Source organism: Vicia villosa, linkage group LG4 (assembly GCF_029867415.1).
Source record: "Vicia villosa cultivar HV-30 ecotype Madison, WI linkage group LG4, Vvil1.0, whole genome shotgun sequence".
Taxonomy (NCBI): Eukaryota; Viridiplantae; Streptophyta; class Magnoliopsida; order Fabales; family Fabaceae; genus Vicia; species Vicia villosa.
The window spans coordinates 171,975,500-172,002,788 of record NC_081183.1 but is presented as its reverse complement, the minus strand read 5'-3'; the positions used below and the strand labels follow the sequence as shown (position 1 = coordinate 172,002,788).

General features: G+C 35.5%; 2 protein-coding genes and 1 non-coding gene across 3 annotated transcripts; 1 reads left to right on the top strand and 2 right to left on the bottom strand.

Annotated features, from left to right (window-relative positions):
* Positions 1-519: 519 nt before the first annotated feature.
* On the bottom strand, positions 520-1,871 carry LOC131600301 (probable peroxygenase 5). The gene is made up of 5 exons (XM_058872484.1): positions 1,720-1,871; positions 1,502-1,624; positions 1,327-1,412; positions 1,027-1,247; positions 520-913 (listed from the first exon to the last, which is right to left on the bottom strand). The coding sequence occupies exons 1-5, from the start codon at positions 1,757-1,759 to the stop codon at positions 763-765; spliced, it is 621 nt and encodes a 206-aa protein (XP_058728467.1). The 5' UTR covers positions 1,760-1,871; the 3' UTR covers positions 520-762.
* An 8,692-nt stretch (positions 1,872-10,563) lies between these two features.
* Positions 10,564-12,779, bottom strand: LOC131595933 (probable peroxygenase 5). The gene is made up of 5 exons (XM_058868470.1): positions 12,615-12,779; positions 12,393-12,515; positions 11,333-11,418; positions 11,001-11,221; positions 10,564-10,905 (listed from the first exon to the last, which is right to left on the bottom strand). Exons 1-5 carry the CDS (start codon positions 12,706-12,708, stop codon positions 10,755-10,757), a joined length of 675 nt encoding a protein of 224 aa, XP_058724453.1. The 5' UTR covers positions 12,709-12,779; the 3' UTR covers positions 10,564-10,754.
* A 13,462-nt stretch (positions 12,780-26,241) lies between these two features.
* LOC131600811 (small nucleolar RNA R71) lies at positions 26,242-26,348 on the top strand. The gene has a single exon (XR_009283418.1). It is a non-coding gene; the product is annotated as a small nucleolar RNA R71 (small nucleolar RNA).
* Positions 26,349-27,289: the final 941 nt, after the last annotated feature.

Here is a 27,289-nt window from a genome sequence, read left to right as displayed (position 1 = left end):
TTAACTCAAATTTGTTGATAGACAATTTGAGAATTATCAAAATATAAAAGGATGTCAAATTCAATTTGGGAGGTGGCAAAGTTAATTTCTCCACTTTATATATAAAAGTGGTTATCCTTTGTAAAAGTTAATTTTTTTCAATATAATAATAATAATAATAATAATAATAATTATAATAATAATAATAATAATAATAATAATAATAATAATAATAATAATTTATGCTTTTCTTTTCTTTTCTTTTCTTTTGGAAATGTCAAGAATATGTCACGTTTAACATTTAATATAACCAAGCAGCTTGATATCAACTCCACTCCATCCTTATTATTCCAAATGTCTGTACTTTGTAGCTTTGCCTCAATATGTGACAATTCAGCACCACCACTATTCTTTATGTTGCTGACAGTTCACCATTTCTTGGCAGCATCTATGTTCCACCAGACTTAGCATACTGCAATTTATAAAGACAGCAAACAGCAAAGCACAAACTACCAACTATAAACAGAATCAACTTCCAAGTGAGAAAAAAACAGCATTCAAGCAAACCTAGGTTTGCATGAACTTGATATAAATTGTCTTTTCAATATGTATATTCCACAGCACAATAAGATACATTACTTTACAAATAAATGAAGGATTAAACTGAAAAAGAATTGACATATTTTGTAAATTACATATGTGAACATCTTACTATAAACAAACTTTTGTATATTTGTTTATATCATAACGTTTGCTTCTTGCGTCTATACAGACAAATTATAATTAGGATGAACTAATTGTTTTTGCATGTTCTTTTTTGAGCACTTCAAACAAGCTCCCATCGTAAACACCGCGAATTGTTTCTTTAGGAAGTAAACCATTCTTGTCTTTGGCAAGTTTGTAGAGAATCTTCCATTCAAAAAAGCTACCAATTCTGCATATATCAGCATACATCAATGGTTATTATATCTCTATAATGAAAAAAAGACTAATTAATAATACTAAAATTTGTAATTCCATATGCATCATATACAACAAATTACCAACCTTCCTTTGAAATCTTTAGGCTCTCGGTTTGCCTTAATCAACTCGTCGAGCTCGTCATGCGTTAAAGCATTTGGATGTGTATGTGCATGTTTGATGAAAATTTCTTCAAATTTTGATTCAACAAACCTTCCTTCACTATCATAAGCTCCGGTGTCACTGCCATGTTTGCCTAGTTTGATATTCTTAACTTCAATTGGAAAAAGTAGAGATGGAAACTTTCCCTACACGACAACAACAACCATATAATAAATGTTAACGCATGTCCTCAATGAAAATGAAAAATTGACATAATAAACTTACCGGGCGAGTAGTCTGACTGAGAGAAACATTGATGAAAACAGCAGCTGCAGTTGATAACAACACTCCACTCCCAATTTCGCGCATCGCTGTTGTCCATTCATTCATTCATTTATTTATTCATTCATTATCAACCAAATTTACTATGTAAAAGAATTTATGTAAAAACAAAACAAACCTCGGAAAGTCTCCCATGGATAAATAAGACCATCTTTGTTAACATCAAAAAAAGCAGCATGTTTCTGAAGAACATTTTCATGAACTGGATTATGTCTCTTATCCTCAATACCACCAACAAATCCTACATGTAAATTACATTTTAAAAAATTAATGTATGAAATAGAATTAACAAAGTAAAACACAATAGAAAAGAAGACAAATTTTGTAACATAATACCTTCCTCTAGTTGCTTGCTATCTGATGAAGAAGATGCCATATTGATGTATAGAATAGTTAACTAAAAAAGAAGGAATTTTAGAAGAAAGTGATTTTGAGTTAGTGTTGCTTTTGGTTTAATGTGTTGTTTGTGTGTATGCATTTATAGGTGAAAGAAAACGTAGCGTATAGGATATAGTATCATGGCTTTTGTGTTTTTGTCTAATCTTTCTGTTTTAGAGCTGTCATAAGTAATATTAATAAGATAAAATTTGTTAGTTTTGGAATATGATTCAATTGTTTGTTTCTGATGAAAGCAACAACAGTTGGCTCATGAACCTATCAAAAACAAAGCTTTAAAGTGTAGTAATGAGTTCATAGGGTTTTGTCAAAAACATTTTGTGTAGTTAATCTGTTTTCTAAGAGTACACTCTTCAACTATATTTGGTTTCACATTTAGAGGCTTTATAATTGATTAGGAACATATATAAAATATTAATTTTAATATGTTTAGTTCTATTGGAATAAAATTGATTTTATTTTTTAGAATTAATTTTAGTTTGAAGCTACAACAGGTACACATTCTTGAATTTTAAGATAGAAAGTTATGGGATGAAATCAAATAAGAAGTGCAAAATGTAGAAATGAAGTTATGGTAATGGGATTGTAGCCAACCTGCTAAACACATGCCCAACCCCAAATTATGGGATTTAGTTTATAATTTGGTCATAAATAATACAGACCCAAATTAATTGATATTCTTCCTATAAATAATTGTAAGAATGAGAGCCGGGGATGATCATAATAGGCGGCAAAACTTTACTTCAAGAGATTTAACATTGCATATCCAAAGTTATGTTCGATCCTTTGGTAAAGAAACTTAATATTGCCGAACTAGATGCTCGTGTATCCGATGTTGCCATACTGAATATTGTTGAATTGGATGTTGTTGAACTATGTTGTAAAATTAAAGTTGATCCATGCATTTTCCTGTATCTCGTGTGAAACTTCAAAGAGTCACAAGTTTCCCTTCTCGTTGTCCAGCCTAAAAAGCTCAAAGCCACTAGAACTTATCTACACATATGTATGAGGATCTGCACCCATTAGGTCGCTAGATAATTTTTCATATTATTTAGTCTTTGTAGATCATTTCTCTAAGTATGTTTGATTGTATCCATTGAAAAATAAATCAAATTTCTCATCCATATTTCCAAGATTCAAAAGTATCATAGAAAACTTCTTTAATTTACCTATTGTCTCTCTATACTCTGATAATGGAGGTGAATTCACTAAATTAAGATATTTTCTAACTCAACTAGGAATATCTCATTTCACAACACCACCTCACACACCTGAATCAAATGCTACATCTGAGAGAAGATATCGACATATAGTCGAAATTGGTTGTACTATTCTTCATCATGTTAAGCTACCACAAAAGTTTTGGTCATTTTCCTTTGTTACTGCTCCAAATTTGATTCACTGATTACCTACATTTGTTCTTAATATGCAGTCACCTTATGTAGTCCTCTATAAAACAAAATCTAACATTTATCACTTACACTCATTTAGATGCTTTTGCTTCCCTTAGCTAAAACCTTACATAAAAAACAAACAACAATAAAGATCCTCACCATACATATTCATATGTAACTCCACCTCTCAATATGCATACCAATGTCTTGACCCTATAACATAAAAAATATATACTTCAATACAAGTATCATTCTTGGATGATTAATTTCCCTATCAAAATATCACTTATCAATCTGTCCTAAAGTCACTTAATCAATACTTACCTTGCCTCCTTACCGGATCATACATTTAAAAACTTTAGAAAATCTGTATCCAACTGAACAAAATCAGAACTCACTAGATATTCCTAATGATATCCCTGAACCAGAGGTTCCCTTCAATACTTCACCAGGTAATTCTCAGTCAAACTCTCGAACAGATTTAGCTATTTCCAATTACAATGCACACATACAAATAAGCCAGGGACATGATTTTCACTAGATACAAACCCAACATTTTCAAACAAAAACGTATATTTGTTGCATTCAAACACCCTTTACCAGAAAGTCTCAAACCAATACGTAAGGGAAGCAATGGAGCATAATCATCAGAGACAAGCCATTTCATCAGAATTGGATGCACTAATTGGTAATGGTACATGGACTTTAGTTCCACCTATAAAAGATCAAAATGTCGTAGGCTGCAAATTGTTGTTTGGAATTAAAAGGAACCCAGATGGATCCATCTCTCGCTACAAAGCATGATTAGTAGAAAAAGGATTCACTCAAAGTCATGGTGTTAATTTCAATGAAACTTTTGCCGCTATGGTGTGTCCTCAAATTATCAAGGCCATCCTACCTCTTGTACTAGGTCGCTCATGGAACATGTACCAACTTGACGTAAACAACGCATTTCTCCAAGGATCTCTCATAGAACAAGTATTCATGGCTTAGCCTCCAGGTTTCAAAAATGCACAATTTCCAAATCATTTGTGTGAATTGAACAAAGCAATCTACGAAATACGTCAAGCTCCACATGCTTGGAATGATTCCTTAAAGTCTTTCATTAATTCATATGGATTTCTCACTCGCAAAAGTGACCCCTCCCTATTTATCTATACAGCATACAACATCATCACATACTTTCTGGTATATGCAGATGATCTTCTTTTCACAATAAATGATGAATAATTCATGAGCAACTTCATTGTAGCCTTATCTCACCAATTCTCACTCAAACACTTGGGTTATCCTCACTATTTCTTGGGTGTGGAATTAATCCGTGTCAAAGATGGACTCTATCTCTCACAACACAAATACTACATAATAGAAGCATCGGAGAAATTTGACATGGTGGAGGAGAAACCATCACCAACACCCTAGTCGTCCATAACAAAACTTCAACTTAATGATGCTTCAACCAATACAGATGCTACATGGTTCAGGAGGAACATTAGATCCTTACAATACCCTGTTGGAACATTATGCATATATTCCAATATAGGGAGATGAATTGAAAAAGTTCATTAAGTGAAGTCCCACATTGTATATTAGTTGAAAAAACTTCTTAGTCCCACATTGCTTAGATTAGAAATCTTAGCTAGTTTATTTCATTATATAATGAAGTCACTTGTTTCATTCCAAAACACACCAAAAACTTAATTTGAGTTTTTCCTTCCTCACTCTCATAACTCTGCGTCTTTTGAATTGTCGAAGCGCCAACTTCTCCCTCTTTCTTTCTACTCGTTGAATTTTCCGAGTACCTTCTTGAATTCTCTTTAGAGAATAATGTTAATTTCTCCTCGTTTGAGTTGAGAAATTATAAGTATAATTTTTTCTTGGATTCTCTTTAGAGAATTATTGAAATTTCTCTTGGTTTGAGAAATTACTACGACTGGTCTTTATACCAGATACTAAGATGGTATTCATACCATATTTGAATGGTCGTAGTACCATTTGAGGGTGTATTTCTAGACCGATTATCTACCGTGCAAGTAGTAATCGTATAGTATAGAACTGGGCTGTTTTATCCTGGAGGCGTCGTGGTTATTAAGAGCTGCTTTGCATAATTTTGGCAGTACCGCGAAACGTCTTAAAGAAAGCGTACCGATCCGCGACTCGACCCGGTAATTTCTTTGGTGGCAACGTTGTTAAAATCGTGATCCAACAATTTTAAGACGTTTCGAATTGCCATGGCTACTGAAGAAATTATTGGTACTTCTGCGGATACTTTCTTTGACAAACCGTCATTTTTGAGAGATGTCACTTCAAATGTTGGCAACAAATGATGATTTTTTTCTTAATGTTGAAAAAAAAAAATAGCTAACATTTTGACCGAGGACATTTTGTTGCTCCCTTTGGATCAACCGAACATACTAACGGTAAGAAATTTGAGGATCAAAAGGAACACATAATAGTGTTGAAGCTGAATCTGCTGCACAGATTAAAGCGAACAATTTACAGCTTAGGAATGAAATCACCTTATAGAAAGAATGATTATAACATTCTGAATAGAATCACAAATGATCTGTATGACTATTACAGTAATTGTGATACTTCAAAATATGTTTAAGAGACTCTGAAAAACAAGTATGACATTGAAGAAGCTGGAGAACAGAAGAATGATTTTAGCAGCTACGTGAAGTATCAGATGGTAGTTGAAAGGTCCATAGAAACTCAAAGTCACGAACTTCAAAATATTGCTCATAAGATCATCACTGAAGGTATGTATTTATATGCAATTTGAATTTCTTTTATTATTGACAAACTGCCCCTAGTTTGAAAGTTTTTATGAATTATGCCTTGTTAGAAAATAAAATAATATTTTATTTAGAGACTGATTATTCTCATTAAAGAAGAATATCAGAGACATGATTAAATAGAAAAGTCTTGGTTGCTTTAAACAACAAAAATAAATTCGGTATGGTTCTAAAGCCATATGGCAAATCATTATAGAATTAGAACTGCAATATTGTGAACCGAATTAAGAATGGGAACCCTTCTATGGCCCCAATTGCTCCAACTAGACAACAACCACCACCTCAAAGAAATGACGTGGTTTTTCTTTTGTTTCAACCGTGGAAAACTAAGTCATATGGCTAAGAGATGTAGCATGTAATGCTTGAACTTGGTGTGGCCCGTAATGCACGAGTTAACATGGCTAATGGAAAATTTATTCATATGATCATTGAAATCAACATGGTTGATAGATTTGATGGTTGGTGGATAAACACAGGCGTCTCTCGTCGTGGTTGTTATGATCGTGTTATGTTTAAAACATACACGAATACTAAAGATAAGAAAGTGTTGTTGGGAGATGCCCACACCACTAATGTTGTCGATATTGGAGAAGTGGAACATGGTCCACCTATGAAAAGACTTTAATCTTGAAGAATGTCATGTATACTTCTGATATTATAAAGAATCATGTTTATGTTTTCTCTTCTTCTTATAAATAAGGAAATATTTAGTCAATTTATTGGGGTAGATTTGTACACCATCATCATAAAGAATGATATTTTTGTGAATGAAATTGATAAGTTCAAAAACTTTGTAAAGAATTTGAAAATGATTTAGTAAGAATTTGTAGTGATAGGTAATATGTATGATTCTAGTTTATTTAATAATTTTTATAAACAACATTGAATTGTACATGAAACGACTGCTCCATATTCCCCTGAAATAAATGGTAAAGCAGAAACAAAGAATAGAACTCTTATTGAATTTTTTGTTGCAATTATGATGAATTCTGGTGCTGCACCTCACTAGTGGGGGGAAATTTTATTGACTGTTTGTTATGTCCTGAATAGAGTTCCCAAGTCAAAGAGTAATATATCTCCTTATGATATATTAAAGAAAAGACAACCAATCTTGTCTTATTTGAGAACTTGGGGATGTCTGGCTTATGTCAGAAATCCGGATCCGAAACGAGTTAAACTCGCTAATAGAGCATATGAATATGTATTCATTAGATATGTAACAAACAGTAAGGCATATAGGTTTTATGACCTAAATGCAAAAGCGATCATAGAATCAAATGATGTTGATTTCTATGAATATGAATTTCCCTTCAAATTGAGAAATAGTGGGGGCACTCAATCGAGTCACATTCTTGTGATAAGAAGCACAGAAAGCAACAAAAATGTAGAAATAGAACTTCGACGAAGTAAAAGAGTAAGAGTTTCTAAAGATTATGGGCCTGACTATGCGGCTTATAATGTAGAAGAAGATCCAATAAATCTTCAAGAAGCTTTGTCTTCTCTGGATGTAGACTCATGGTAAGAAGTTATTAATGATGAGATAGATTCTCTGGAATCTAACAAGACCTGGCACTTAGTAGACTTGGTTCCTGGTTGCAAACCAATCGGTTGTAAATGGGTTTTGAAAAAGAAACTAAAATATGATGGAACTATTGATAAATACAAGGCTTGTTGTAGCCATGGATTTTAGACAACGAGAAAATGTAGATTTCTTCGATACCTTCTCTCCTGTCACTAGAATAACATCCATTAGGGTACTTATTTCAATTGCTGCTATTTATAATTTAATAGTACACCAAATGGATGTTAAAACTGCTTTTCTAAACGGTGACTTAGAAGAAGAAATCTATATGGAACAACCAGAAGGGTTTGTGATCCATGAACAAGAAAAACAAGGTTTGTAAGTTAGACAAATCTTTGTATGGATTAAAGCAATCTCCTAAACAATGGTATGAAAAGTTTGATAACTTAATGATATCGAATGGGTATAAAGTGAATGAAAGTGACAAATGCGTTTATTACAAACTTGAGAATCGCATTTACACTATCATATGTCTATATGTAGACTATTTACTCATATTTGGATCAAACATTCAGACCATTAATGATGTGAAATCATTGTTGAGTAACAACTTTGATATGAAAGATCACGAGATTCTTGGTATAAAGATCACGAGACCCGTGCAAGAAATTTCTTAGGATCAATCACACTATGTGTAGAAGATCTTAAAGAAATATAAATACTTTGATTGTAAACCTGCATGCACACCTTATAAACCAAGTGTTAAACTGTTTAAGAACACTGGTGAAAGTGTGAGACAAACTGAATATGCGAGCATCATTGGCAGCCTTAGATATGCCACTGATTGTATTAGACCCGACATTGTATATGTCGTAAGATTGTTATGCATATTTACGAGTAGACCGAGTAACAAGCACTGACAAGCTATTGAGCAAGTCATGAGGTACCTTAAAAGGACCGTATATCTCGGTCTACATTATCAGAAATTTCCTGTTGTACTTGAAGGATACAGTGATGCAGATTGGAATACCTTGTCAGGTGATTCCGAAGCTACTAGTGGCTATGTATTCAACATAGTTGGAGGAGCTGTATCTTGGAAATCAAATAAGCATACTATCCTGGCTCAGTCCACGATGGAGTCTGAAATGATCGCATTAGCAAATGCTAGTGAAGAAGCAAGTTGGTTAAGATGCTTGCTAGCTGAGATTCCCTTATGGGAAAAACCTATGTCAGTTGTGTTGATCCACTGCGATAGTACCGCGGCTATTGCAAAAATTGAGAACCGTTATTATAATGGTAAAAGACGTCAAATAAGAAGAAAGCACAATGCTTTTAGAGATTGTATCTCTAAAGGAGCTGTAAGAATGGATCATGTACGCACTGATGAAAACTTAGCAGATCCTTTGACGAAAGGATTAGCTAGAGAGAAAGTCCATAATACATCTAAAAAAAGATGGGACTAATGCCTATACAGAAATGAGTTGCTCATGATGGTAACCCGACCTAAATGACTGGAGATCCCAAGAAATAGGTTCAATGGGTAATAACAAGTTGTGAGTAATATGAGCTGATCATGCTAGAGTAAATAAAAGAAGCATGAATCCTGAAGTAATAAGAGGATGAGATAATAGAAACTCTTAATGAGATCTATACTTTGTATGAGGGAGTACCTAGGCTACAGGAGTACTCTTGATAGACTCACCTATGTGATTGTGGAACTGAGGCCGGTTCCTATGGAATTTCGAGGCAGAATTCCTAGAGCCTTCACTAAACCGGGATACACGTGCAGGGCCATTAAAAGCACGGGCTATTAAGAATACACCTTAAGAAAAGGTTGTGTGCGAGTTTGATGTCTGAGATAGAGTTCAAGACAATTGTGTCACTCTTGTTGAATCGGAATCCTACTTGCTACGCAAAGGTTCAAGCCGTAGACACCTCTGCATATGCACAATCTTAGAAACGTTTGACGTTATTTCTGAAACACTGTTTTAAATTCAAGTGGGGGATTGTTGGAACATTATGCATATATTCCAATATAGGGAGATGAATTGAAAAAGTTCATTAAGTGAAGTCCCACATTGTATATTAGTTGAAAAAACTTCTTAGTCCCACATTGCTTAGATTAGAAATCTTAGCTAGTTTATTTCATTATATAATGAAGTCACTTGTTTCATTCCAAAACACACCAAAAACTTAATTTGAGTTTTTCCTTCCTCACTCTCATAACTCTGCGTCTTTTGAATTGTCGAAGCGCCAACTTCTCCCTCTTTCTTTCTACTCGTTGAATTTTCCGAGTACCTTCTTGAATTCTCTTTAGAGAATAATGTTAATTTCTCCTCGTTTGAGTTGAGAAATTATAAGTATAATTTTTTCTTGGATTCTCTTTAGAGAATTATTGAAATTTCTCTTGGTTTGAGAAATTACTACGACTGGTCTTTATACCAGATACTAAGATGGTATTCATACCATATTTGAATGGTCGTAGTACCATTTGAGGGTGTATTTCTAGACCGATTATCTACCGTGCAAGTAGTAATCGTATAGTATAGAACTGGGCTGTTTTATCCTGGAGGCGTCGTGGTTATTAAGAGCTGCTTTGCATAATTTTGGCAGTACCGCGAAACGTCTTAAAGAAAGCGTACCGATCCGCGACTCGACCCGGTAATTTCTTTGGTGGCAACGTTGTTAAAATCGTGATCCAACATACCCTGTATATTGTAAGGAACCAATGATACAAACACAACATTTTCAAACCAACCGTATTTTGGATTATACAAGTCTTTATAAATTCTTCAAAAAAATTTGTAAATAGTAGTTGTTTCCAATGACATTGCAGAAAAATCAAAGAGTTCTAAGTGATTTGCAAGATCATAATGTATGAATAAATACAAAAACCACTCATGAAATTGATATAAATTTTCATTTCAATATTGTCTAATATGTATATCACACAACATGATAGATCATGATTAACATACATAGAGATACATTCCTTAACAAATAATGAACCATGAAACTCAAAACAAATTGATCTATTCTATAACGAGAAATGCTAAAATGACACCAAGTATGACATTTACACCGTATCTATATACGGTTCCATCTATTATTTTTTCTTATTTTATTATTATCATATGCATTGGAATTTTTGCCATTTACAAAATAGTGCTTCAAACTACGGTGTTACAATTTGGTGTAAGCATAGCGGTTCTCATTCTATAAACAAACTTTTTTATATTTGTTTACATAGATAAATTATAACTAGGCTGCATTAATTGTCTTTGAATGTTCTTTTTTGAGCACTTCAAACAAGCTTCCATCATAAACACCGCGAATTGTTTCTTTCTGAAGTAAACCATTCTTGTCTTTTGCAAGTTGGTAAAGAACTTTCCATTCAACAAAGCCACCAGTCCTGCATATATGAGCATACATTAATGGTTATTATATTTCTATAGTGAAAATAAATTTAACTTATGTTATATGCATCATCATATTCAACAAACCAACCTTCCTTGGATATCTTTAGGATCTCTGTTTGATTTTATCAACTCCTCGACCTCATCTTGTGTTAAAGCATTTGGATGTGTATGTGCATGTTTGATGAAAATTTCTTCAAACTTTGATTCAACAAACCTTCCTTCACTATCATAAACTCCAGTGTCACTGCCATGTTTGCCTAGTTTGATATTCTTAACTTCAATTGGAAAAAGTGGAGATGGGAGTTTTCCCTACTCCACAATAACAACCATATAATAAAGGTTAGCCTAAGTGCTCACAAAAGACTAATTAGGAGAATAAAATATTTCAAACTTTAATAATATAAATTTTGATTAACTTACAGGGCGAGTAGCCTGACTTAGGGGCCCATTGATGAAAACCGCAGCTGCAGTTGATAACATCACCCCACTCCCAATTTCACGCATTGCTGTTATTCATTCATTCATTATTAACCAAAATTGTTAATAATACTATCAAATTTATTCTTTTTCTTTTACTTTATTTCATTCATGATTTATGTTTTGGGCCGCCCACAAAATCCGTGATAAAAGATCTAAGTACACGCACAGCATGGAATGACATATAGAATAGTGAAGACCTCATTCAAGTATCACATGTTATTCAAGCATTAATCACACATTGAATTAATCAAACAGCAACGTGCATAAGTCGGTCGGTTCAAACGGAGATGGTTTTAACCGCTCACATTATATAAAATCCGGCAGGTGCTATTTAAGGTATGCTATTCCTTCTCGCTTTTGAATTACTTCTCACTCATTCACGGACTTTTTGGTATTTGAGTGCTAGTCTTTTAGGTCCACCTTACACCACTGTACCAAAACACACTGCACTGTGTCTGAACTTTATCTAGCTCAGTTATTGTCTATCGTTTGTGCTATTCATACATCAGTCCTACACCACAACCCAACAAGACGCCTTTATAAAGGACAAAATCGTAAAAATTCTCATACCTAAAGCGGATAATAGTAGCCTCAGCAGTGCGGACTTGAAATTGACCATGATGTTACTGTCTATTGTAGCTTAATTTAACAATTTAAAACCATGATGCAAGGAAAGGGAGTACTGAAAATCCTAAAGAATGATAATTAGTTTACAACACAATCAACAAGCACAGAAGGAAAACAATACCTAAATTATATCCCTTCTTTTGTCTCTTTTATTTCCTTCTACAAATTTAGGAATATGAATAGCACAGATTTTTCTGGCGTTAGCTCAATTTCCTTGTAGAAAAGGGTTTTGAGCTAATTCGAAATTCGAAATCAGTCCTAAATTATGTAAATTTTAATGAAATATTGTTTTCCTTAGATATTGATCTCATATTTAATTCATTTAACAATATAGAATGAAAGAATTAAAAACATTTTTGTAATTAAAAAAAACCTTGGAAAGTCTCTGATGGATAAATAAGACCATCTTTATTGAGATCAAAGAAAGCAGCATGTTTCTGAAGAACATTTTCATCAACTGGATTCTGTTTCTCATCTTCAATACCACCAACAAATCCTACATATAAATTAAATTAATAAAAAACATCAATCTATGAAATAGAATTAACAAAGTAAAACACAATAAAATAGAAGACAAATTTTGTCAAATTAATACCTTTCTCTAATTGTTTTCTATGTGATGATGAAGAAGAAGCCATATTGATGCATAGAATGCTTAAGCACAAAAGGAGTTTTAGAAGAAAGTCCATTTTGGTAAGTGTTGTTTTGGTCTAATGAGTTTGTGTTTATGTATATAGAAGTGAAAGAAAGAAAACTTAGCGTATAGGATATGGTATCATAGATTTTATAATTCATCTTATCGGTTTGTTTTGGAACTGTTATAACTAATATTTTAATAAATAGATAATATTTTCTTCTTGTTATATGATTCAATTGTTTTGTTTTTGCTGAAAACAACAATATACCTTCAAAATGAGACAGAGTGTTATTGTCATTCTTTTAAGGGAATCTTTTTTTGTTGATTGTGGTTTATCCTTTTATGGTGTGATAGTGTTTTTAGTGTATTTTTTGTTGTTTTGTTATTTATTTATTGTTTCGATATTACCAAAATAATATTATATATTTTGTTTAAGAATCGAGTCTAAATTTAATTTATATTAGTAAAGGACCTCTGCGTTGGTACGGATCGTGCAAAGTCGATGTAAATACTAAATAAAAATTAATATATATATATATATATATATATATATATATATATATATATATATATATATATATATATATATATATATATATATATAGTTGGTGATTTTAGTATTATCAATGTAATTTTGATGGTAATGTGATTTACTGAAGGGCGATGCAATTATGCGTTAAGCTTGAAACGAGTTAGGGTAGTGCGGAGTGCACGCTCGTGGAGCCAAACGTACAATTGAATACGAATAATAGAAACGGGGTTCCAAGGGGCGGAGCCCCTGGCGGGGTGCGGGGCAGCGCCCTGCCGGGGTCCAAGGGGCAGCGCCCCTGGCTGGGGTTCCGCTGCAAAATTTTCGTTTGAATAGTTGCACCCTTTCCCAACGGACATAACCGTTTTACCGAACAGGTGCTTCGTTTCCAACCAACATAACTGTTTTACCGAACAGGTGTGTCTGTTCGTTTCTATTATTGGTCTCCTATATAAGGAGTCTTTTGGTCTCGATTTGAAATACGAAATCATATACTTCCTCTACATTCTGATCTGTTCTCCATTGTCAGAAACAGATTGATTCTCCAAGAATTATTCCCGCAAAGATTTCGTGAACCCAGACAAGTATAGGGTCGAAATACTTTGTTCGGAAAGTGAACGAACACGATTCTTGGAGATATCCAGGATTATCATACAAATTTCTAACATATATATATATATATATATATATATATATATATATATATATATATATATATATATATATATATATATATATATATATATATATATATATATATATATATATATATATATATATATATATACATATATATATATATATATGGGCGTATCAAATGAGAACTTTGGTTATTATGAGAACTGAGAACTTTTAATAATAACCGTACGATTTAAAATCAATGCTCAAATTTGTTTTAATGTGATGTGTATTTAAAGCAGAATTTATCTATTAATTACTATCTCTTAAAATTTAAATAAAATCTGAGCATTGATTTTAAATCGTACGGTTGTTATTAAAAGTTCTCATTCTTATAATAACCAAAGTTCTTATTTGATACGTCCCATATATATATATATATATATATATATATATATATATATATATATATATATATATATATATATATATATATATATATATATATAAGGAGGGATCAAATTACACCAATACATTACATTAATAGTTACACTCATTTATAACCTTTGATATAATTTTAATCGAATGGTTAAAAATGTCCACTTAGTGATTCATGATTGTTTCTTAAAATAGTTTCCTTGCACGTCCTGTTACACCATCCACCACCTCCTGTTACACCATCACCTCCTCCAGTTTGGCTACCAACACCGTCTTTCATTGCACGTCCTTCAACAGTTGGAACTTCATCGATCCGACCACCAACAGGGCCTAGTAGTCATGGATTCATGCCTACTCCTAAATTTACACAATGGCGGCCAACTTGATGTTTCCTTCTATTAATTTAAATTTGTCTTATAGATTTTATGACATCATCAAATGTTTTGTTTTTAAGTTGTAATTGTTGGTACGATGTTCTTTGCAATTTTATGGTACTTTGTTTGTTTTGTTGATTTTATTTCGATGATACTAGATATTTTGGATTTTAAAGTTTTATTTGTCAGTGCAATATTTTGAAATTGGATGATACTATAATATTTTGAATTATGAAGTAATTATATTGTTAGCACAATATCTTTTGAATTTCATGGTTTCGTCGTGTGCAAGCTAATTATTGTTTGTGATGGTACATCTATAATGTATATGATAGGATGTAAAATTTTTGCTCCCTAGTTTTAAATTGGTGGTACTATAATGTATGATTGAACATAGGGACTAATATGATCCAATTAAGTTTTGTAAGGGACTAAATTGAGTCCCTTTTTTTTGTTAGGGACCAAAATGGGTGTCTCTTACTTTTGTAAATAATACACGTGGCATAAATAATACACATGGCACCAGTCACGGTTTAAAAGTATGGGAAAAAAACTGGTTTGAAAAAAATATTAATACGGGGACTAAAATGACTCGGTTAAATTTTGTAAAGGATTAAATTGAGACTTTTTTTTTCTCAAGGATTAAATTGGACTCTTCAATATATGTGAGGGACTAAAATGGGTCTTCACTCTATTTTATTTTATCAAATTATAATTTTATTTTCACATAAATTTAAAAAAATCTCTCATACTTTTTCTAATAATTAAACAACTCTTCATTTTTTAAAAGAAAACTTGTTTGTTAAAAAAACTTGATTCTAAATATTTTTTACGAGAAGTTGCAGCATCAATTCGTACAAGAGGAAAATCAGTTTCCTTTGAAGAATTGCATGATCTTCTAATTGATTTTGAAATTTACCTTCAAAGTGAAGAAAATCAGGATACCACTCCCATTTTTATTGCAAATGCCCCAAAGAACAAAAGGGAATCATGTAAAGAAAGGTTAGTATTCATGTTCAAACAACAATTATTCCTCTAATTGAAGGCCAGCATCACCTGACTCAGTTAAAAGAGTCATATGCCAGTGCTGCGAGAAACCTGGACATACAACAAAGTTATGTTACAAATTACTTGGATACTTGTCGCTACCGCGAAAATTAACAGAGTCGCCACTAACATATTTATCCTGAAGAGGAAGGGAATGCCAGCTGTAGCGGCGGAAAATTTGAGATTAAGCTATTGGTTAACTTAACTCGTTAAAAAGCAAGAGTCGCCACCGAACTTTATTGTCTCCAAGATAGGAAAGGGAAAAAACTCAAAAAAACCCACAAAAAGAAATCTGGATACAGGGGTTGGTTATGTAAGGGGAAGGTGTTAACACCCCCCACATCTGTGGTACTCCACAAGAACCTTTTGAAAATCTATGTTTATGTTAAAACCATTTTTTGTTTGCTAAAGAGAAAGAAAAAGAAAATATTTACAAAGTTTGCTCGGCAAGACGTTGTATCTTGTGCCTACATACCTCCCCAGTGCAATGGAGAAGTCAGAGCATTTGTAGTTCTGCTCAAAAGTTTTGAAAAAAGGTTTTATTGAAAATAATTTTAAAGGAAAAAGAGTGCAAGTGCACAAAAGAGTTTTAAAGAAGATCACTCGACAAAAGTCGAGGTTTTTTATTATGAAAAGAGTTTTGAAAACAGGTCGATGGCGATGCACGAGGCAATCGGCTTACAAAGAGTTGGTTGAGGGTTTGGTATATGGTCCAAGTAATGCGGGGGTGGACATTTATTAAAAGTGGAAAATTGAAGAAATAAATGGAAACATACAAGGTCATACAGGTAAAATCCATACAAACAAGCATACAAGTTCAAGCATAAAGGGATGAACATGAAGGAGGTAAAATAAGAGTGTACGTGAACTAGTCAAAGACTAGCCTCTAAACGATCAACCAGAATGATTAACCGAGTAGGTCATCTGTAAGAAAGTCCAGTCTCAAGCTGTGCAAGTGTGCATGTGTAAGTACGGTTGATGGCAATGCGTGAAGTGCGATCGACTTATGATAGAAAACGGCTAAGAACCTAATATTCTTTTATTTTGAAAAATAGTTAAAGCATGCGAGAAATAATAAAATAAAGCGATAAAGAAAAGCGATAAAAATTATTACAAGGCCTCGGGGATGGAGATTACAAACTTAAACGAATGAGGATGAAAATTAACTACTAATTATTACAATCCAATTGAAAATTAAAGCTAAATATAAGAATAATATATACAAAAATTGAAATGAATTATAAATGTCCATAATAAAATCCTCAAAGATGGTAGTACCTCACAAAAATCAAGAAAATATTAGTCACGGATATAGATATAATGATGCATGAATAAATGACAAAAATATACTAACAAATATTAATCAAAATCAACTAAAGAGAGTGTAAAAATAAGCAAATTAAAATCTAAAAGAAAATTAAAATAAATAAACATATTTTTGGTATTTTTAATATGAGAAATTAAACTAAAATATTAATATTATAAAATATTTTTTTGCACTTTTATATGAGAAATAAAATTAAATCACATGTTTTTGTATTATTTAAGAAAAAATAAAACTATAAGGTAAAACAAATACTTTGTTATGGCTCAAGAAAATGGAAGAAATTGTAATAACTACGGAATTATACATATAAGGCTTGAAATTCCATAAATATTCTTTATTTAATTAGAAAAACATTACAAGGAAGGGAAATAAAACTGAAAGGGAGGGAAATAAACTAAAAGGAAATAAAAATAAAGCAAGTAATACGACTCCCCCAGACTTAAATGATGCAGTGTCCTCAATGCATGTGAACTACTCCTCAGTGTTGCGGTTGCGAGAACTGCTTGCGCCTCTTGTACAAACACGGCGACGTCTATCAGTAGGAGATCCATTTACACGAATGTTGAGATCATGCAATTGTGTAGCAATTTCGGTGTATTGGCCTTCGTTCCTAATAGCATAGTCACGGTGCTCTTGTTGCATCTCTCGAATAAGCCTTAGTGTTTCGTTTTGATTTGTCTGCATAGCTTGAAAGAGTTGGTCTTGTCGTTGAATTGCAGCATACATGGCATCAAGAGTAATAGGTGGAGGGTTGTTTTGAGGAGGTTGGTTGACATCAGCTTGTTCTTGGTTGAGTTCTTCTTCCATGGCATCCACAGGTTCATTAGGATGTTCAGGTTGGTTATCTTGAGGGTTGTCATCAATAAGCCTCCAACGCTGAACATAACGGATGTTGATTCTTTCTGGGCATGGCAGGACGACATAAGGAATCAGAACTTTGTTGACGACCAAAGTGTAGTGGCCATCATTACGGGGTGAAACCAAGTGGGAGTCACGGCAGTAAGTGAGGTCGAGTGATTGAGCAGGCATCATGAGATGAGTGAGGGAGATGAGGTCATCACCAAGACCTAAGGCACAGGCCAAGGAAGTAATAATTCCGCCAAACAGAAAGGGGTTTGTAGCGGGGGCGTTGATGCAGCCTTGGATGTGTTGGAGCATAAAAGGTGCGGCATTGAAACGGATATTGTTTAGCGCACAGTAGAGGAAAAATAATTCATTTTGGTTTACCTTGTGGTTGTTGGATCTTGCAAAAATAGTGTGCCCCAAAACACGTTGAAAATAACGTATAGCGGGGTTTTGAATGTGAGAAGCATGTAGAGCCCTCCAACCGGTAGGAATTTCGCCAGTAAGATTAAACCAAAATTCGAAAGCAAGGTCTTCCCAAGATCGACCATCGAGTTCTTGAAAGATTGTGCGGAGAGCATTTGGTACATTATTAAAATGCAAGTACGTAGCCACTACTTCTTGATCCAGAGTAAATTCACGGTTGAACATCCGAAATTGGATGTTACCGGTTAAGAGCAGTTGATCAGAAGGAGTGTCGTAGTTGAAAGAGCTCAAAAACTCTAAGACGAGCGGCTCATAAGTTGGTACGGGTTCGGTACAAAGATGGTGTAGGCTAGATTTAGTGAGTAGACGGGTGACACCATCTATGAGACCCAGAGTTTCTAGACATTCGATGTTCACAAATTTTGTGGGAACAACCGAACGTTCATAGAATGCAAGGTATTTGGTTCTTTGAGCATCGTTGTCATCCTCTCGAAAGATAATATGTGAAAGGTCGGGAGGTGCCCTCTCAGGACGCACACTACGGATGATTGAACGTGGAGGCATGATGTGTTTTGAGAGAAAAATAGTATGGAGAATAGAAGAGTAGAAAATGGTTTGGAGGTTGTGAAGAAAAAGAGTGGTGGTGGTGTGGTTTTATAGTGAGGTTTGAAAATGGTGTGGTTAATGTAGAATTAAAATGGAGTTATGGTGATGTTTGAAGTTTGAATGGAATAGAGAAATGGGAAATGATGTGGGGTTAAAGAGGTGAATGATGGAGGATGAATGAGGTTTATGGTGTTTAAATGGAAGAAATAATGGGGAGAATGAAGAAGATTGAATGATGAATTTTGAAATTCAAATTCATAATTCAAAAGGGAGTAAAGATGCTTCTTCTGCGTGGTCAAACGCAGACTGCTGCCCTTGGGAGACGCGCGTCTCAGGCAGTCAGTCTGCTGGGGGACAGAGCATGGAGACGGGCGTCTCCTGTCCTTTGCATGCAGAGTCTGGTCCCACAGAGGTGGAGACGTGCGTCTCCTAGCCTAGGGACATGCCCATTTCGCATGTGGTGCTGTAGTCACTAGCTGACAGATACAAAATTATGAGAATAGCACAGATGGGACAAGTGATGTTACTATAAGCAGCAAAATACCAGACTGAGTGAGTTATATGTATTCATAAATATATAGCAGTCAGACAGCAGAATAGTATAACACAGTAGCAGTAATGAATAAAATATTGCATTTCGAATTAAAAACTGGTACTGAATGTTGACAGAAACAGAATGTAAAAATGCAGAAAATTAAATTCTAAACTAGGAATTGGAAATTGTTAAAACTAGAAATAAAATCTAATAATCTAAGCGGTAACATCTAGCCACGTCTATTGTTGTGCACATTAGAATAAATGTGTTTGAAAACTTCGTCGAATTGAGCATTGACGGTGTCGATGAAATCGAAGAAGTGCATTTGCAAAGTGTGTAGCTCGTTGCGCACATGTTGTACATCTTGTTGCAGTGCATTGATGGCTTGCTCATGTGTGTTCTGATTAGGCATTCTTTGGTTCACTGATGCGGTGGATGCAGCAGGTTGTTGTGGTTCAAGCTCGACATCAGCCATATCTTCAGTATAATCATCAGCAGAATCTTCAGAAGGAGTCTCAGGCTCATACTCGGGAATGGGTTCATCTTCAGAAAGAGGTTCTTATTCAGGAATGGGTTCATCTTTAGGAAGAGGCTCATATTCAGGCACATGATCATCCTCAGGCATAGGTTCGTAGTATCCAGGAGGAGTGTCAGGCTCAGATTCCGATACGTGCATTTCCCCATCAAAATGTTCATAAGCTTGTGGGGTTTCAGGTGAGGGTTCTCTCTCAGGAATATGACCATAGTAAAGCCAGTTAGCAGGGTTGTGCACACTCGTTCTTGGACTTGGTAAGGTGAACTGATCTAATACTTTATTATCAATGAGTAAATCAAACTGATCAGGTCCAAGGTTACCGATGATACCTCGATTAAAGCAGAAACGAATGTCCATGGAATTGTGGGAACCAAGAGGTGTCAATCTAAGTAGAGGTATTCTCAGTCCTATAGCATTAGCCATCATAGTGACAAATCCGCCGATCCTAATAGATGAAACTTCGTCTTGCGTGATGCGCTCGAAGTTTGTTAGCATGAATGCGATGGCGTTGACCGGACGATTCTGAGAGGTGCAGAACATGATGAATAATTCTTCTCTAGAGACTTCAGTAATATTATCGGGTTTACCGAAAATGTAGTGAGCGATGATCTTATGCAAGTATCTGAAGGCAGGGTTATGGATGTTCTCAGATTGAAACTCGTTCACTTCAGGGTTGTCGTTTCCAGTGATCTTGCCCCAAAATCTCTCCAACTCCCAGTAAGCAAGACTGTCTTCAGCTACTGTGGTGTATGCATCTGATCCATGAGGTAATTCTAACATTTCAGCAAAATCTCGGATGCAAAAGTTATATTCCAAACCAAAGAGTCGAAAGAGGATAACTCCTTTCCTCAGCCCTTGTCCACAGTTAGGAAGATAAGTCAAGGAGCTCAAGAATTCCAGAGTGAGATTTCGGTAGGTACTAAACTTGCAGAACAGGTGAGAACCGGTCCAACCGATTTGGTTCAGCAAGTGCATGACGCTTTCTTCGATACCAAGTCTTTCCATAGTCGGCTGGTGAGGGCAGCAAGTCAAATCCATTTGCCTCTCGGCCAGCTTAGCAAATCTCGCTTCTTGTCCTCTACCACGGAACACAACTTCCATATTATCAACTTCTTGCATCTTGATTAGTTAGTAGTTAAGAAAACCTATAAGTTGAAAATATTAAGATTAAGTTAGAACTAGGCTAGTGTTGTTTAAAAAGGAAAATAAAGAGAAAAATAAAATAAAAATGTAACAAGTTATAATAATAGATATAATTATAAAAAGGAAATATTTTTGCGATTTAAAGATAGCGGTTATAATTATAGTGATTATTATAAAATGTAGGAAAAACATAAAAATAATTAAAATAATTCAAAAATAGAATAGAATATAAAAATAAAAAGTTAAAAATAAAAATAATTGTGGGTTGTCTCCCACCAAGCGCTTTGTTTTATGTCGTAAGCTCGACGATTTAAAATAGAAAACTATTTTTTCGAATGAGCGGGCAGCTCGTCAAGTTTAAAAATTTGGATATTTTCATCGTGTTCGAGATGATGGTAAAACTTAAGACGTTGCCCATTTACGAAAAATGGTTTGACGGTTTCTCCTTTGATTTCTATCGCTCCGCTCGGAAATATTTTAGTGATTTCGAAAGGGCCAGACCATCTAGATCGTAACTTACCAGGAAATAATTTTAATCTAGAATTGAATAGAAGTACTTTATCGCCTATGCTAAAATTTTTCCTAGATATACGCTTGTCATGCCATTTTTTCGTTCTCTCTTTATAAATTTTGGCGTTCTCGTAAGCGTCTTGTCTAAGTTCGTCTAATTCGTTTATGTCCAGAAGTCGTTTCTCACCAGCGGCGGTGTAGTTTAGATTTAAATTCTTAATGGCCCAATAGGCCTTATGTTCTACCTCTACCGGGAGGTGGCATGATTTTCCATAAACGAGTTTGAATGGGGTAGTTCCAATTGGAGTTTTGAAAGCTGTTCTATAAGCCCATAAAGCTTCATTTAACTTGGTTGACCAATCCTTTCTAGATATAGCAACAGTTTTCTCCAATATTTGTTTTATTTCGCGGTTAGATACTTCTACTTGTCCGCTTGTTTGAGGATGGTATGGTGTAGCTATTCGATGATTTACTCCATATTTTCGAAGGAGTTTCTCGAGGATTCGTGAAATGAAATGAGACCCACCATCGCTAATTACCAGTCTTGGCACACCGAACCTAGGAAAGATGACGTTTTTGAAGAGTTTAATAACTACTTGTGTATCGTTTGTAGGAGAAGCGATAGCTTCTATCCATTTCGAAACATAATCGACAGCTACGAGTATATATTGATTTCCGAATGATGATGGAAACGGGCCCATGAAGTCTATTCCCTAGACGTCAAATATTTCTACTTCTAGAATGCCCTTTTGAGGAATTTCGTCACGTCTCGAGATATTTCCGGTTCGTTGGCATCTATCACAATTTAATACAGCAAAATAAACGTCTTTCCACAGGTTGGGCCAGAAGAGTCCAGATTGAAGGATTTTGGCGCAGGTTCTAGATGTGCTATGGTGTCCTCCACACGGTGCAGAATGACAGTGTGTTATTATGCTTCCTATTTCTTCCTCGGGTACACAACGTCTAAAGATTCCATCGGGGCCTCTTTTGAAAAGGAGCGGGTCGTCCCAATAGTAATGTTTTAGGTTATGGAAAAATTTCTTCTTCTGTTGGTAACTTAGATCAGGAGGAAGTACACCAGCAGCTAGGTAGTTTACGAAGTCTGCATACCAAGGTGTGTCAGAGCTGGCTAAAGCTACTTCTGCGAAGTTATTGGTTTCAGTGATTGAATGGTATGGTTCTAATTCATTAGCTTCTAACTGAGCGATGAGTCTTTCATAAGGGAAATCATCGTCAATTGGTACTTGTTCGGGTTTCAGATTTTCCAATCGAGAGAGGTGGTCTGCTACGACATTTTTAGTTCCCTTTTTATCTTTAATTTCTAGGTCGAACTCTTGTAATAACAGAATCCATCTTAATAGTCTCGGTTTGGCGTCTTTCTTGGTTAAGAGGTACCTAATAGCGGCGTGGTCAGTGTATATGATTATTTTGGCTCCTACCAGGTAAGAACGAAACTTGTCTAACGCGAATACGACAGCTAATAATTCTTTTTTTGTCGTGGCGTAATTCATTTGAGCTTCGTCTAGGGTTCTACTTGCATAGTATATGACATGTAGTTTCTTATCTTTTCTTTGCCCTAGAACGGCTCCTACAACATAATCACTTACGTCGCACATTATTTCGAAAGGCTCATTCCAGTCGGGAGGTTGCATGATCGGTGCAGAGATTAATGCTTGTTTAAGCGTATGGAATGCTTCAGTGCATTTATCAGTAAAAATGATTTCGGCGTATTTCATCAGTAATTCGGTTAAGGGTTTGGTTATTTTAGAGAAATCCTTAATGAAACGTCGGTAAAAACCAACGTGTCCTAGAAAACTTCTTATTTCTCTAACAGTTTTGGGAGGTTGAAGGTTTTCGATAATTTCGATTTTGGCTTTATCTACTTCGATCCCTCTATCGGATACGATGTGTCCAAGTACAATTCCTTGTCGAACCATGAAATGGCATTTTTCCCAATTAAGGACTAGGTTTACGCTTACGCATCGTTTAAGTACCAATTCGAGGTTCTCTAAACATGTTTCAAAACTTCCTCCACAGACAGAGAAGTCGTCCATAAAGACTTCCATTATTCCATCCAGGAAGTCGGCAAATATTGCCATCATGCATCTTTGGAAGGTTGCGGGTGCATTGCAAAGCCCAAAAGGCATTCATCTATAAGTGAATGTACCATAAGGACAGGTAAACGTGGTCTTCTCTTGGTCGTCGGGGTGGATAGGAATTTGGAAAAATCCGTAGTATCCATCCAGATAACAGAAATGTGAGTGTTTAGCTAGGCGTTCGAGCATTTGATCTATGAATGGTAACGGGAAATGGTCTTTTCGGGTGGCTTTGTTTAGCTTCCTATAGTCAATGCACATTCTCCATCCAGTTTGGGTACGTTGTGCTACAGATTCGCCTTTTGCGTTAGTGATTACAGTAACTCCTCCTTTCTTTTGTACGACGTGAACAGGACTAACCCATTTGCTATCGGATATTGGATATATTATTCCGGCTTCTAGCAGTTTTTGGATTTCCTTTTTAACCACATCGCTCATAATTGGATTTATTCGCCTTTGATGTTCCCTAGAGGTTTTACAATCGTCTTCGAGCATAATGCGGTGCATACAGAGGGAAGGACTTATTCCTTTCAGATTTGATATGTTATATCCTAAAGCGGTTGGGCATTTTCTTAGGACATTAAGTAGTTTTTCAGTCTCGGTTTGTCCTAAATTGGCGTTAACTATAACTGGTCGGTTTAGTTCTTCGTCTAGAAATTCATACCTAAGATCGGTAGGTAGTGTTTTCAGCTCTATAGCAGGTTTCTTAGGCCCAGGTATAGGATCAGGAGTTAATCCTAAACATTCACTCAGGTGGTTATCTTGATATTCCCCACGCCAGTTGTCATCTTCAAAAATTGGCGGTATAGGAATTCTTAGGATCTCAGTTTCCTTATTTGGTTCGGATTTTATTTCATTAACACACTCGTCGATTATGTCGGCAGAGCAGCATGTGTCAATTATAGAGGGTGCTTTTAGGAATTGGGAAAGAATAAATTCTATTTTCTCTTCTCCTACTTCGAAGGTAAGCTTTCCTCGCTTGACATCTATAATTGCACCAGCGGTTGCTAAGAATGGTCTTCCTAATATGATCGGGATGTTAGAATCTTCTTGGATATCCATTATGATGAAGTCAGTTGGGATGTAGAATTGGCCTACACGAACAGAGATATTTTCTTACATTCCTACAGGGTATTTAACTGATCGGTCAGCTAGTTGAAGAGACATTCTCGTTGCCTTAAGCTCACCCAGATTTAGCTTCTTACAGGTTGAAAGAGGCATCAAGCTAACACTGGCTCCTAAGTCGCACAAGGCTTTCTCTATAATGGTTTTTCCTATTACGCATGGGTATAAAGAAACTACCAGGATCTTTCAGTTTAGGAGGCATGTTATTTTGGATGATAGCGCTACATTCAGCGGTAAGTGTTACAGTTTCGTTATCCTCGAGTTTCTTTTTGTTCGATAGGATTTCTTTCAAGAATTTAGCGTACGAAGGCATTTCAGTTATGGCTTCTGTGAACGGTATGGTTATGTTTAATTGTTTCAGAAGTTCTACAAATTTTTTAAATTGCGCTTCGGTTTTTGATTTAGCTAATCTCTGAGGGTAAGGAATTGGTGGCTTATAAGGTGGTGGTGGAACGTAAGGTTTTTCTTTTTCAGGTTCCACTTCGTTGTTGTTCTCATTAGTCTTAGCAGTTTGATCATCAGTTGATGTCTTTTGGGTTTCCTCTGGCTCTTGTTGGGACATGGGTGCGTTTTGATTTCTCGGATCGATAGGTCCATCGTAGTTCGTTCCACTTCGTAGTGTTATCGCGTTCGCATGTCCTTTAGGATTAGGTTGTGGTTGAGCAGGAAACGTGCCAGCAGGGGCAGCAGTAGGTGCTTGTTGTTGAGCTACTTGTGAAATTTGAGTTTCTAGCATCTTGTTATGCGTAGCTAAGGCATCTACTTTGTTCGATAGTTGTTTTAGTTGCTCGCTATTGTGGATATTTTGATTTAGGAAGTCCTTATTGGTTTGTTGTTGGGAAGCTATAAAGTTCTCCATCATGATTTCTAGATTCGACTTCCTAGGGGCGTTTTGAGCGGCTACAGGCGCTTTTTGATAGCCAAGTGGCACAGCAGGTGCTTGTCCAGGCGCGTACCACGCGTTGTTGTTTTTATATGAAAAGTTCGGATGGTTTTTCCATCCAGGGTTGTACGTGTTAGAATAAGGGTTTCCTTGAGCATAATTTACTTGATCAGATGGGATTCCAGTCAAGAGTTGACATTCGGCAACTGCGTGTCCAGTTAATCCACAAATCTCGCAGTTAGGTGCTACGACAGCAGCGGTGGCTGATGGAGTGATGGTTAAGTTTTCGATCTTTTGAGTTAAAGCGTCTACTTTGGCGTTAACGCGGTCTATACCACTTACTTCGTACATTCCTCCTTTGGTTTGGGTTTTCTCTAGAGCGGCTCGTTCTCCACCCCATTGGTAATGGTTTTGTGCCATGTTCTCTATGAGGTTGTATGCTTCATCATGGGGTTTGTCCATTAGTGCTTTGCCAGCATCGGCATCTATAGTCGTTTTAGTGTTATAAAGGAGACCGCCATAGAAAGTATGGATGATCAGCCATGGTTCGAGTCCATGATGAGGGCATAGTCTAAGCATGTCCTTATAACGTTCCCAAGCTTCGAAAAGTGATTCGTTATCTTTCTGGGTAAATCCGTTGATTTGACCTCTTAGCATAGCAGTTTTGCTAGGCGGAAAGTATCTCGCTAAGAATACTCTCTTCAGTTCGTCCCATGTAGTTATGGAATTAGAAGGCAGGGATTGAAGCCACGCTCTAGCTCTATCTCTCAAGGAGAAAGGAAAGAGACGTAATCGAATAGCTTCAGAACTAATGTTGTTAGCTTTAACAGTGTCGACATATTGCACGAACACAGATAAATGGAGGTTGGGGTCGTCTGCAGGGCTTCCAGAGAATTGATTCTGTTGAACAGCTTGTACCAACGAAGGTTTCAGTTCGAAATTGTTCGCCTCAATCGCAGGTGGTGCGATACTTGAGTGCGGTTCAGCGCGTGAAGGAGCGGCATAGTCTCTAAGAGGATGAATAGCAGCCATCTCTAACTTCGGGGTAATTTGATTGATTTGATCAGTAAAGGTCAATTCCTGATTAGTCGGAATTGGTGCTACTTCGGGAAGATTGCGAGCTCGACGTTTGACGTTAATGAAACGTTCGATCTCGTTAATTCGTTGTATTAAATCTCCTCCTTGTGAACGAGTATTTGGCATACAATCGTTCAGAAAGAAAGGAAAGAATTGCCCTAGTCTCTACGGTGTAACAGTGAGTTACGATATCGACTTAAATAGTCCCCGGCAACGGCGCCAAAAACTTGATCGCGACTTTACGTGTCTATTAGTCTGATGACTGCAAGTGCACAGTCGTGTCGTGTAGTTTTAAAAGATATCGAATCCACAGGGACTATGAATCGATCTACCGTTATCTAAGGTTACTATGTAAAGCTAAGGCTACTAATATTTTGATTTGTTCCTAAGGGAGAGTGATTGTGAATAATAAGAAATATAATAATAAACAGATATCAGTATGTATTTCGTTTAACTTTAGGTGATCCGAAGGTCCATTGGCTAATGCATAATTCAATTAAAAATCTTTACTAATTCAATTG

Coding starts and splice junctions, on each gene's coding strand:
- LOC131600301 (XM_058872484.1), bottom strand. CDS start 1,759: ATGGCATCTTCTTCATCAGATAGCAAGCAACTAGAGGAAG. Junction 1,625..1,719: donor TAGCAAGCAACTAGAGGAAG/GTATTATGTTAC, acceptor ATTTACATGTAG/GATTTGTTGGTGGTATTGAG. Junction 914..1,026: donor CCTAAAGATTTCAAAGGAAG/GTTGGTAATTTG, acceptor TGATATATGCAG/AATTGGTAGCTTTTTTGAAT.
- LOC131595933 (XM_058868470.1), bottom strand. CDS start 12,708: ATGGACTTTCTTCTAAAACTCCTTTTGTGCTTAAGCATTCTATGCATC. Junction 11,419..12,392: donor TCCATCAGAGACTTTCCAAG/GTTTTTTTTAAT, acceptor AATGAATAACAG/CAATGCGTGAAATTGGGAGT. Junction 11,222..11,332: donor TAAGTCAGGCTACTCGCCCT/GTAAGTTAATCA, acceptor ATTGTGGAGTAG/GGAAAACTCCCATCTCCACT.